The following is a 12,593-nucleotide window of genomic DNA, read 5'->3' on the forward strand; positions in this document are numbered from 1 at the left end:
CACTTTGATGCGGGGAATCCACATGTGTTAATAGGTGTATGCTGGTAAAAGACTGTGATGGCAAGATCCTTTGTTTTGCATGGCTGGAAATCACATACTTCTGGATGAATTTTCGGTGGGTTCTTCCCTGTCAGATTTGCTGTTATGGTGAAACTTCATTCATCTGTATTTTATCTTATGCAAAGTTTGTGTTGCTTAAGAACCGTGTAGTGCATTGATTTTATTGTAATTTAAAAAAATGCATAATGCAGTATATTTATATAAGAATATTTGTCTCTTCACGTAGGTACTAGAATGCATTAAGCTGAGTGAAGAAACCACAACATCCTCCAGCAGAATATTTGTCAAAATTTTATTCCAGGAGCTCTGTGAATACATGGGACTTCCAAAGCTTAATGCACGATTGAAGGATGAGTATGTCTTTTAATCTCATTTAACTCTGACTGCTATTTTATATACTCACTTGCCCATTTATCTTTATTAGCGCGGTAAGTAAACTGGGTTCAAGGAACACATTGTTTTTTTTTCATCATGGACTTCAGAAAGTGGTACATATTTGAGAATGTTGATGCAATGTTATCTTTTCTGTCTCCCTTCAACCTGTAGGTTTTTGGAACTGACATAGGCCATCTCAGAGTCTTCAACCTGAGAACTGTGCCTTCTGTACCCACAATATCCTGCTATCATATTCTCTCCTTAGATCTTGTTTGTTGCCATTAAGAGTGGATTCTGGTCCTTCGAGCTCCACTTAGTGTATCCTTTTGCGGGATAGCTATAGTCTTTTATCTCCTCTACCATAGTTTAATGCTTTTTCTATTACCATAGTGTAGGTGCTGTTTTTTGAATTTGGAGAAGGAAAAGTCTGAGTTCAAGAAGTGTGTGGCATGTGGACACAAATTGCCACAAGATGCACACCATCATTATGTGTATTGTCTGAGCATGGCCGGTAAAAAGTAATGTTCTTCATTTAATCTCTCCTGCAGTAGCCTTAGTTATATGGGTTGAGCCCTGCCAATGATTCAGCATCTGGCTAATGGACACTGTTCACTTGCCGTAAATATTGGCTGTAGCTGAGCTAATTTAAAGATTGACCATGAAGCCCTTCAAAGCTTTCCTGCCACTGAAGAGAGAACTCCTCTCCAGGACTTTTAGGATCGACTGTCAGCTAATGCTCTTCCCTTGCTGGGTATATAAATTTGCTTTGGTGGGGACAACAACTAAACTTTTTGTGACGGAATGTACTTTTTCTGTGTAACTGAAATATTTTTTGCTATGAAAAAGTGCTTTTATTGACTGTCATATGATTTTTATTCACTTATAATTGGGTGTGTTATTTTAACTTTTGTGGTAAATACTTGTTAAAGCTTAATTTTATCTATTTTTTTTTCTATAGAGAAACTAACATGATTTCACCTTTTGGGGATGGAGTAACTGTTGTAACTGCTTTTACTGTGTTTCAACATGGAAAAGGTTGCTTTTTTAGCACTTACATGTTTTATTGACTGTTGCTGCAAGATTTTCCCAGAAATATGGCACCTTTTTCAGCTTAACAATGGAACAACCTATGTTTCCAGCCATCAAAAGTAAAAAAAATATTAAGCAGCATTTTCCAGAAAAGCTGGCTGATAAAAAATGTCACAGCTACAGGTGGGTGACTCCGCTGTGGCCCCTTTTTGACTCTTTGAAGGCTTTTTGAGCTGAGACACTAGTGTTATTTTCTTTTATTACAATAAAGTTGGTTGACCTGGCCTTTGTTGTTTTATTTCACTTTTTTTTTTCTCCCTTGGGGTCCCAATCGTGTAAATCCATACAGCCACCATGGACTTGAGGGTTAGACACTCCTCCGTAGCTTTTGGAGTGTCATTAGTGGGCAGGAGAGAGCTTCTCTTGTCAGTTATGGGAGAAGGGTCAGGGAATGTCACTCTGCTTAACCAGAAAGCTGTACTAATCCTTGGTCATTTTTCAGTTTCTTCAGGTTTTCCTGTCAAAAATAAGCAAAAGTTAAACATATGTCTTCTGTCCCAGTTACCCCAGACAGAAGTAATGTATTGTACTTGGTTCAGGGTTTAGTGCAGGATCTTGACCCTTCTATATTGTTGTTTCTAGTGAAAGAAAGGGACATTTTCCTCCTGAAGAGATTCAAGTCTTTGAACCTCAAAATGAGTGAAAGCACAGACTCTGTCATCTCAACAAAATTCTCATTCTGATTTTGAGGAGAGAGTGGTTTCGGACAGTAATTTTGAAGGATTCTCTTTCTGTGAAACTATTAGAATGAATCATTTGTTTCATTGGGATGTCTTTCATTCTGTCTGGAAGCACTGTTTTGTTATAAGTGGAATTTCCAGAATCTGCTGCTATTCTTCATGTTCTGTCTGCCTAGGAGGAAGTTTTTGTCACAGTCTGCAATTCTCCTGACATCCAGCCTACTACACACACGAAGGCAGAAAGACATAAAGTGCCTCAGTCTTCAAGTTTTTATACACTCAACCCTGATCTGACCCAGCAGCTATTATTTTAGTGAACCTAGCTGCTGCTAAACATATGGTTAATCCTAATCCTCCTCCACCTGCTAAGGATGGGAAAGCTTTTGATAAATTTGGGGGAAAAAGTGGTATTCTTCAGCAAAATTTGTTTTTTGAATTCTCAGCTGTTGAGCTTGTATGTTGAAATGTTTGTTTGCTATTTGTGGGAATGTGAGAAATGTGAGAAATATTTTGGCATCTGTTTCCTCTTGTGAGAAAATTTCTACTTTGTGCAGCTTAGTGCTTTCTGTGTCTCAAGTGACTGCCCTTTGTTTGAAATGTGCTTATGAGTCTTCTGGTGCCACTGGAGCTATTATGAGATGGTTTCCTTGCTGCATTCTCAAAACCTCCCAATGTATGTTAAAAATGATTTGTTAAATCCTCCCTTAAGAGACCTAGTTTTTGAACCCATTGTTGCAGAGATGATTAAAATGTTTGAGTGAGGAAAGTTGATTCAAGGGATGTCTCAGCTTTCCTTCCTTCAGGGTTGCCAAGGGATTCAGTGCTTCCTCCACAACTTCCTTTAACAAGCAATATAAGCAGCAATATAAGCATTCCCAGCATGCTTCTGGGAAGCAGATGTTTACAATTTAATGCCAGAAAAGTTCCAAAAAGAAAGCAGGAACCCCCAGAGTAAAGGATGGTCTAGTAAGTCTGAATGACTATATGAAGGATTTCCAAGCCACTCTCCTGTCGTGGCAGTTCATTAATCCTTACAGAAAGTCTGAACTTCTATTTGTGTCTTTGGCAACAGATTGTTTTAGGCAAAAGGATTCTGGGAATATTCCATAAGTTTACAGATGGCATTGAAGAGTGTCTCTCCCAGCCTTTCAGGGGATTGCACCTCACCCACCAAACCAGAGTTTTATTTTCCCGCTTCTGATTGCTAGCTCATTGAAGTGATAGAAGCTGTTCCTCAATTTGAGGGAAGGTTTTTACTCCTGAATGTTCCTGGTACCAAAGAAAAAACATTCTTGAAGACCTCTGCTGTCTTTCCTTTCTGAATCACTTTGTGTTGGTTACCTAGTTCAAAATGCTCTCTCTTCACAATCTGTTACTTTTTATTCCCCAGTTGTAGTATATAGTGACTCTAGATTTAAAAGATGCATATCATAACATTCCTTTTGATTCATACTTCAGATGTTTCTTAATGTGTTCTGTGTCTGGATCAGATCATCACTTTTCTGCATTACCCTTTGGTCTGTCTGCTGCTACAAGGGTGTTCACATAGTGTCTGGCTGCTGTGAAAGCCTATTGTATACTGCAAGATGTTCACATTCTCCCATATTTAGACAACTTGCTTATCTTTGTAGAGTCTCTTTCAGAGTGCTAGGAATCTGATAGGTGGGTAAGGAATCCTCCTACACAGGTCTGACTCCTCCTTTTGCTGGGATGTCTCCTGGGCACCTCATTTGAAAGAGCATTTCTTCCACTGAAAAATTAGATCTGTATTTAAATATTTTCCTGAGTTTTTCCATGCAGGCTTCATATCAGCAAGGGCATTTCTCAGGATTTTGGTTGTCTTGGCATCTATAATACTCATGATGCATTTTGCAAAGGCAAAGGTTCCACTTGAAATTTCTGCCTCAACATCCCAGACTTTTTAAAATCTATCTTTCAGATTTGTTAAGATTTTTGTGGTGGAGATGGCAAATGTCTCAAAATCAGGTCTTCCATTTTCCTTTCCAGCTTCAGTACAGTGAGTCACAACAGATGCCTCAAACTTTGCTTGTGGAGCAGTGCATTTGTGGATAGAAATTCAATGTCTTTGGGACAAAAAGCACAGGCCAAAACATAAATATAAGGTATGTTACTTATAAGCGCTCTCAATTCTCTCAACGATTTGTGGTCTTGAGAACCTTCTCTGGGCAGACTAGACATGGTAGGCTTGGGATACTGTTTTTGAGCATAATCTGTCTGTAGGCGTCTTGCATACCGGGATTGCAAGGGTGTGTGGCACAGTAGCTGCGTAAGACCAGGACAGACCCTTATGAATGGAAATTAAATAAGGAAGTCTTCCAGGAATTGGATCCAGCTGTTGGAAACCACTCACACGAACAGGTTTGTTTCTACTGTCAATAATAGTTGGCAGAATTCTGCTCCAGGAATCTATGCAAGATGGCCTAGAAGATGGATGTTTTTTTCTTTTCCATGAAGAGTAATGTTCCTGTTTGCTTTTCCACTTTTTTCACTAATATTCAGAGTCATTCTGAAGATATTCAGAAGGACTCCAAAGATCATTGGGATGACTCTCTTTCGGCCTAAGCAACAGTGATACCTCCCTTCTTTGGGAAATGGTCAGGCTTCCTCACAGACTGGATTTACTAGGACATGACTAGGATGTTAGATGCAATGTTGTCTTTTTTATCTGAGTCAGTGTGTGGGTTGTCAGATCCAGCCAGATCACACCTCTGCTCCTTAAACCAAAGCTTTGGATCTGAGAGCTCTTACTCCTCCCTTACCACAGTTGCCGTCACCTGCCTGAATTCCCTCAGATCTCATTTGCTGCCTGTGTAAACAGAACGTGTGGATTGAGATCTCCGTCATTATTCCCGATAAGGGAATCATTTTCCTCCTCCTCTTTAAAACTTTTTAGTAGTGTGAGGATTTAGTGTACATTTAGCATACTGTTATAGATTAGGGCATTTCTTTATTGTATTTTCTTTGTTTGTGTGTGTGTGTGCGTGTGTGCTCATAGTTTCTTTAGCTTCTGATCATAGAATTTTTCTTCCTGAATAAGTAGATTTTTAGGCAGTTCGGATATTTAGTTCTGATATTCTCAAGTTTTAAAAGGTGCTCTTCCTGTGAGCATAAAGTTCACCTGCAACACCCACACTCATTGTGTACATTCCTTGGGTTCCTCTCACATACAAGCTTCATTTTCCGTCTGTGCTGCCTTTGACACCAGAGCCCATCAAGTCTGTAAAGAAAAACTAATCTTGAAAGGCCTTCTTCCTTTTCAGGCAGGGTCCAAAATGTCCTCCGACCCAAAGGCATCCACTTCTCCTTCATCTGACAAGAAGAGAGAGAGAGAGAAAGAAAAGGAGAGAGCCAAAGTGAGAGAGTGAGAAAGCAAGAAAACTGAAGGGAAATCAAAGGATAAGACATCTGAGTTTTGTCCAGAGAAAGCTAAGAAAATGTCTCCTGGCCCCACAGCTATTGTGGGTCCAACACCAATCGTACTGGTACCATTCAGTCCCAGGCTTCATTATCCAATTTAACAGAAAGCATCTTCGAAGCCTGTGTCAATAGCTTCTTCCTCCAGATGTGTTAGATCTCCTAGAAGTATCACAGATTTCAAAGTTAATTGAATTATGATGAGGTTTTTGAGGACTCAGATTCAGATAGGTGTTCTCCTTGCTGTGTCCCTGAGAAAGGATCTGGGATAAGCCCCTACCTACCCGCTTCTCAGCTTCCTACTCCATACCCATTCCCGGATGGTGTGTACATTGGATCCAGACGTAGCATCAGAGTCAACATCACTTGAAACTAAGGCTTCAGCATCTTCCCTCTCTCACTTGATTCTGATAGTTTCGAATGCCTCATAGTTCTGGAGTCAGAACATCTGTGTCAGGGCTTCAGCGGTAGAGTTGACACCAAGACTTTCAGAGTCATTGCTGCCACTTGGAGCATTGGTACTCGACAGCTCAGTTCTGAGGTCCTTCTTTGGGCTTTCAGTCATTGGATTCAAGAGGGCATCTGACTTTTCTAATTTGGCTGGCTGTTCACCTCAAGTGGCCGAGTCAGCTTTCAAGGCTGTGGAGAGGACCTTGGCAAAACCAAGACATCTGGTATGCTCACAGAGTTCACATCCATCCAGACTCCCTCCAAAGATTGCCCCCACTTCCTCTCGGTCTGGTAGACAGGGGCACACAGATCTGTTAGGCTTTAAAACTACTGGACCCTTGAGTCCCTCATCCGATTCTGATGCATCTCCCTTGGGAGTCGCAAGGCACATTACCTGAAAAAGGACTTGTAAAAGGAGGCACAGTGACCCCTCTCCTAAGTCTCACCAAAGACACTGACTTAGATGAGGGAGAAGGCTTTCCAGGAACCCGCCCTGAAGACGTCTTCTTTGGAGACATCTTAGAATTGATGAAACATCTTTGGGGCTGGTCCGTCTGAGTTCCTTCTTATGATGAGTCACTGTTTCTCAAATTCTTTGTCTCCAGGCCTTCAGTATCTTTGGTGGTTCTCCCCTCCCAACCTGTTAGTTGACCTTATCATTCAAAAAGCCTGGAAGGAGCCTGATGTGGCACAACCCATCCTAAAAAAAAATAAAATAAAAAACAGAATATTAGCTTCCCCCAAAGATAGGAAATTCTGGACCAAATGTCCCCCTGTAGATGGTGGTAGATGGAGGTAGTAGCAGCCACTAAAAAGGAACTTTCTGAGGAGAGTTCCTCTGTTCATCCCCCTAACTGAGAGTGTACAGCGTTGGATAGATTGGGGAAATGGATAAATGATTCAGTCATATACTCTGTTCATGTACTAAACTACCTGTTTCCAGAGATATTTGATTAAAGAATTTTTAGATTTTCTGGTGGGTACTTTACCAGCAAATGTCCAAAAAAGTGTGGAGTCCCAGTTGTCTAGCTCACAAACAACCTCGAATGTAGACATGAGATTGCTTTCTAACACAGCAGATGGTGAACCAAATCAGCAAATGGAACAGGTAGGCACGATGTAGAAATACACCACTTTAATAGTTCAAAAGCCACAGATAAAACAATATTCCACAAGCAGATGGTACAGGCTGTACAGCTTGTACTGCTATTATGATGCGTTTTATTACCTGGCTGCATTTTTGTGACTTTGTGGAAAGGTTCAGAGCATTTTTCATTAGTGGTCCATATGATGGTTCCACTTTGTTTGGCCCGAAAATCAAGGATACACACAGAAGTGAACAGGGTTGTAAGAACTTATGTGCCTTTGGAGTCCATTTTTCAACCCGTTAGAGATCCTTCTCCAAGATTCAAAGAGGGGGAAGAAAAATGCGGTTCAAAAAATCCCAAGGTTTATACCACGGCACTTCTGGGGATAGACCTCCCAGAGGTAGAGGCAGTCTGCAAAATAAAGGTTTCTGTGGTCCATTCACAGGAAAACCTTACCAGCATCCCTGAACATTTGCCTGACTCCTGCACTCTGGAGGCAGTCGGGGTATGCTTCTCCTTACATCCTCTAACATAGCAAAACATAACTCACAGTTAATGGATGGTAAGGATCATTTCCAGAGGTTTTTACAATTCCCTTTTAGAAACCCCATGAATAATACAAAATTGCCAACATTCCACCCAGTCAGTTGGAAGATGCAGCAACAGCGTTTCAGAAGTTGCTGGTCAAAAGAATCATCCATCCAGTCTCCCAAGACCGTTTAGCATCCAGAGTCTATTTAAGATTCTTTTAATTCCAAAAAAGACAGGGTATCTGAGACCAGTTTTGGATCTCAGTAAATTAAATCAAATTGTAAAACAGAGAACATTTCGGATGGTCACAATACATTCCATTCTACCTTTTCTCACAAAGGACAGTTGGACATGGTCTATAGATCTTCAGGATGCATACTGTCACATAAAGTTCTAGAGGCAGTCCACGAGATTTCTCAGTTTCCAGTCACTTTCAATTCAGAATGCCACCTTTTGATCTCAGCACAGCCTCCCTCACCCACCCCCCCCCGTGTTCACCAAGATAATGGCAGTGGTGGCAACCTTTCTCAGGATTCAAGGGATCTAAGTGTTCTCATATCTGTATGACTGGTGTCTGAATGCTACCTTCAGGGATCTGCTACTAACATATCAGTCGATGTCCTTACATCCAGTGATGCAGTATTCTTTATGTTTAGGATTCCCTGTTATTGGAAGACCAACGTCTGGCCAGTATACCAAAGCCTACTGTTGCTTTAAGGTACGCCAAATATCACACGTATGCTTCTCATATAGCATAGGGCATAAAGGTGATGTCTGGACGTACCATCCTCAGAACTACTTTGCCACCAGTCCGAATGCATTTCCCAATTGTCGGTCTGTTCACCTACATCCTTTTTCACCAGTTTGAACACATTTTTGTTCTCAGGTTAACTCTTGAATCTTGTTTGCTGGAATCTGAGCTGTTGTAGATAAGTACCCTGTTGGGGTTTTGTTTTTCTTGGCCTTTTTGTTAGGGATTAATGTCATCCAGGAAGGGCAAATGCCAGAGACAGACTCCTCTTAAAGACTGCCACAGTGAGTGTCTTTTTTTTTTTTTTTTTTGCTTAGGAGCTTCTCACGACCACAGAACCTGTTCAATTTGTTAGGCTTTCTTACCAAAACCCCTTCATAGTAGGCTTTCTTCCCTTTCTTTTTATCTTGAGAAGCAGCACCTTAAGCTTCTCACTAAAGATACAGTGGAAGGAACTTCCAATCCTGAGGGTCAGCTGCTAGGGAAAGAAGGTGGTGGAAAAATTAAGGTCAGAATCATCTGCTGTCCAGCCTCTGCTGGGTGTTTCTCCTGAAGGTCAGTGAGAACCTGGAGACTTGCCTGGCTTTATCATCAGATTCCTCTGCTGCCACCAGGTTGGAGGCTGTCAAGGATCCGGCTTGCAGCACGTCCAGCCAGGCTTTGCAAGCATCTTTTCGGATGTTCAGGGGGAACCATGTTTTTTTTTTTCTGAGGGGCATAGGGGTGTTTAACAGATTCTTGTTAGGGAAGAAGTTCCTACTATGGTTATTGAATGCCATCCTGGATCAGAGCTGTAGATCATTGTGTGTGTATATGCCTTTACGGAGCTGTCCAAGGGCTTGCAGAACTGTATAAATACTGAGCACGCACAAGCTAGACTGCCATTTTATAGTAAGCCGTTGAGATGTAAGCATGTGTGTGTGTAAGGTCTGTCTATTAACCAGTTCATTTATATTTTCGGATGCTCTATCCATCCTGATGTGCTTTTTTATGTATTAAAGCATCTAAATGAAATACTCCACCTGCTTGTCATGTATGTTAGAGAGGGACGAGTGACATGGTCTCAGAAGCGGGATGGTTAAAAGGACATGATATCTACAATAACTTGGGCCAGGATGGAATTCAAATTTTTCAATTTGAGTTTGGGGGACACCCGGTTGAAGCTAGAGGAATATAGAGGAGTGAATCATGCCCACAATGTGCATACTTCACAAAACAGTTCAGAAGTGAATTTCAGGTATTAGTCTTCCTCAGTACTACTTCTAATTTGTAAAATATGAAACGAGGCATACAGAGCGCTCTAAATGATATTCACATAAACAGATATGTCCGATGTTGATAAAATATTAGAATTACTACAGAAGATGTTTGAAGTAAAGTCCGAATTGCATAAACTGAATAAAAGAAGAAATGACAGTATTTTTCAATACGTACGTAGTGAATCCATATTTTTCGTATTAATCAAAGATATCCAAGTTATCAGAAGTTTATGATGTGTTTGCATGTTTGTGCAGTATTACAGTAAAGTTATTTCGCAAAATACAGCCATTACAAAGCATATTTCGCAAAGTTCAGTATTTTGTAAAGTTTATTATGCATTTGAATGTTATTACAAGCTCACAGAACAATTTGTTCGTACTTATTTACAAGGGCCATATTTTTAGTGTGTTTGTACAAACTTTGTGGGCATGGCAGATGGATTTTGAAAAGCTAGTGCACTTGTGTTTGACAGTAATATTGCTGAGAACTGGAGAGTGTTGGAGCAAGACTATGACATTTTCATACAGGCTGCATTTTCTGATAAAGATGACCATACAAAGGCATTTATTCTACTTAATTTAGCTGGGTCAGAAGCCATAGAAAGGGAACATTCGTGCATGCACCTGCTTATCTATACAGGAGAGGGGGGAAATCGTCATATTGTTGCACCAGGTGAGTCAGAGGAGGACTTTGAGTGCTTAAAATGTAAATTTAGGGAAATGTGCAACCCCCAGACAGATGTAACAATAGAAAGGCACGTATTTTATACAAGGGATCAAAAGCCTGGTGGAACTCTTGCAGCATGGATAACTGAGTTGAGAAACAAGGCTAAAACGTGCAGATTTGGTGATTTAAGGGATGAGTAGATAAAGGACAGACTTGTGTATGGTATTAAAGATGATGCTGCAAGAAAGATTTTGCTTTATGACAGTGATTTTAATTTTGAATGAGGCCATTGAGATTAGTCAGATATATGAGCTCATAGAGAAGCACACAAATATGCTTCCAAATGAGAGCAACTCTAGAAGGCACAGTGACAAAGATCATGTTGATAGTATGCAGCACGTAGTTAAAAGAAACAGGCCCAAGCACATAGCAGCAACTGTTGCCCCTGCAGCACTCACTGGTAAACCCCAGAGTTTTCCAGCACATTCCAGAGTTCACACAGTCTCAGTGAAGCATGAGAGTGAGTCAGCAAACTCAAAACATGAACCCCAACCTAGTTTCATTGCCAACTATCATAATTGTGGTGGAAGTCATGAATCTAAAAATGAAAAATGTTTAGCTTTTGGTTAGCATTACCACAAATGCAATAAATGGAATCATTTCAAAAGGTTTTATAAATCAAAAGGCCCACATTCTTTTATTAAAAGGGAACATTTTAAGAAACGAGTTGATCAGTTAGAGAGTTGCAACCCTACTCTGTTGATGGTGTGTCAGGCTTCATGAAACAGTCAGTGCAGTAGATTTAAGGGCAAAGAATGACATATTTTGTACTGTTTGGATAAATGGCAAACCCACAGAGCTCAGATGACACAGGTTCCAAGTGCAGTGTTATGTCAGCAGAAACATTTGCTAGAGCGTGTCATGGTGATAGGCTTTATTTGGCAAAGTGTGCGAGGCTTGTTGCTTATGGAGGTGAAGAAAGTCAAACCAAAGGCTCAGTAGTGCTTTCATGTTATTCTGCTGGAAGAAGGTATGACTTATTTTATGTGGTCAAGAGGCACGTCCAGTCATTATTAGGGCTCAGAGTAACTTTGAAAATGGGACTGCTTTCAGAGATTCCAAGATGGTGGATATTCAGTGAACACCCTCTCCACAGAACTCCCAACAAAATCCAGATTTTCTTAAACAAAGCCAAGAACTGAGCAACAAGGAGAGACTGTACTACAGAAGATCACTTTCTCCATTAAGTAATACCTTTGGCTTAGGTATTACTCAAGAACAATGTAAAGGAAAAAGCATTAATCCAGTAAAGGTGCAGATCCTGAATCCCAGACATGTGTAGCAGCAGTCCTGATGCTAGCCATACATCTCTGCAGCCACAATTGGCCCTGGAATAAATTCAAAATGCCAAAAGAGATAAAAACATAAAATCAATGGAGACACTAACTTCAAAAGCAAAACTTTCAGCTATAGCTTCACCAGAGAAAGACAGATTGTCTAAGAGACAGAAAACCAAACAACAGAATTCGGTGAGAGGTACGACTAAACAGAAACCTGAACCCAACTTTCAAATAGAGGAACTTAAAACAAGCTCTCTTGCCTCTCCAAACTCAAATGCACCACTTAACTATTGAACTTTGGAAAATCAATAAACCAGATAGCCAGACAAATGGATTATATTGAATCCAAAACAAAAGAAAATGAGTTCCAGATTGGAAAATTAAAGGAAGCAATTGGCGCCAAAATCCATACAATACTTGAAATGCAGCAAAAACTGGTAGACTTAGAAGCCGGAAGTCGTCAGAACAATGTACTTTAGAGGAGTACCAGAAAGATATGAATTCAGTCAATTACCATCAGCCATCGATCAAATATTCAAAAGCATTTTACCGAAAGAAGAGCACACTAAAGAAATTGTCATTGAGAGAACGCATCGTTCACTGTTTAAAAAGCAAGACTCATCTGTCCCAAGACAAGTCTATGTCAAATTTTTAAACTATCAAGACAAACAAAAAATCCTATCAGCAGCCAAAAACCACTAATTATTTGGAATGGTAATAAAATCACTATGACACAAGATTTTCCGGTAGAAATTAAGAAAAAGCGACAAAATCTCTTCCCTTTCTGTGCGGACTTGATCAGTCGCCAAATAAAATTCCAAATGAGGTACCCAAATACACTCATTTTCCAGTATAAAGATGAGAAATA

At 40.3% G+C, this 12,593-nt stretch overlaps 1 protein-coding gene across 1 annotated transcript in view; it reads left to right on the forward strand.

Annotated features, from left to right (window-relative positions):
• Positions 1 to 292: 292 nt before the first annotated feature.
• Positions 293 to 12,593, forward strand: part of LOC122805012 (pre-mRNA-splicing factor CWC22 homolog) — a 159,029-nt gene continuing 146,728 nt past the window's right edge. The window contains exon 1 of the mRNA XM_044075266.1: positions 293 to 414. Coding sequence (XP_043931201.1) covers positions 377 to 414 — 38 coding nt within the window. The 5' untranslated portion in view covers positions 293 to 376. The remainder of the gene's footprint in view (positions 415 to 12,593) is intronic.

The sequence above is a fragment of the Protopterus annectens genome, chromosome 6.part0, assembly GCF_019279795.1.
Source record: "Protopterus annectens isolate FY-2018-M chromosome 6.part0, PAN1.0, whole genome shotgun sequence".
In the NCBI taxonomy this organism is placed as follows: domain Eukaryota; kingdom Metazoa; phylum Chordata; order Ceratodontiformes; family Protopteridae; genus Protopterus; species Protopterus annectens.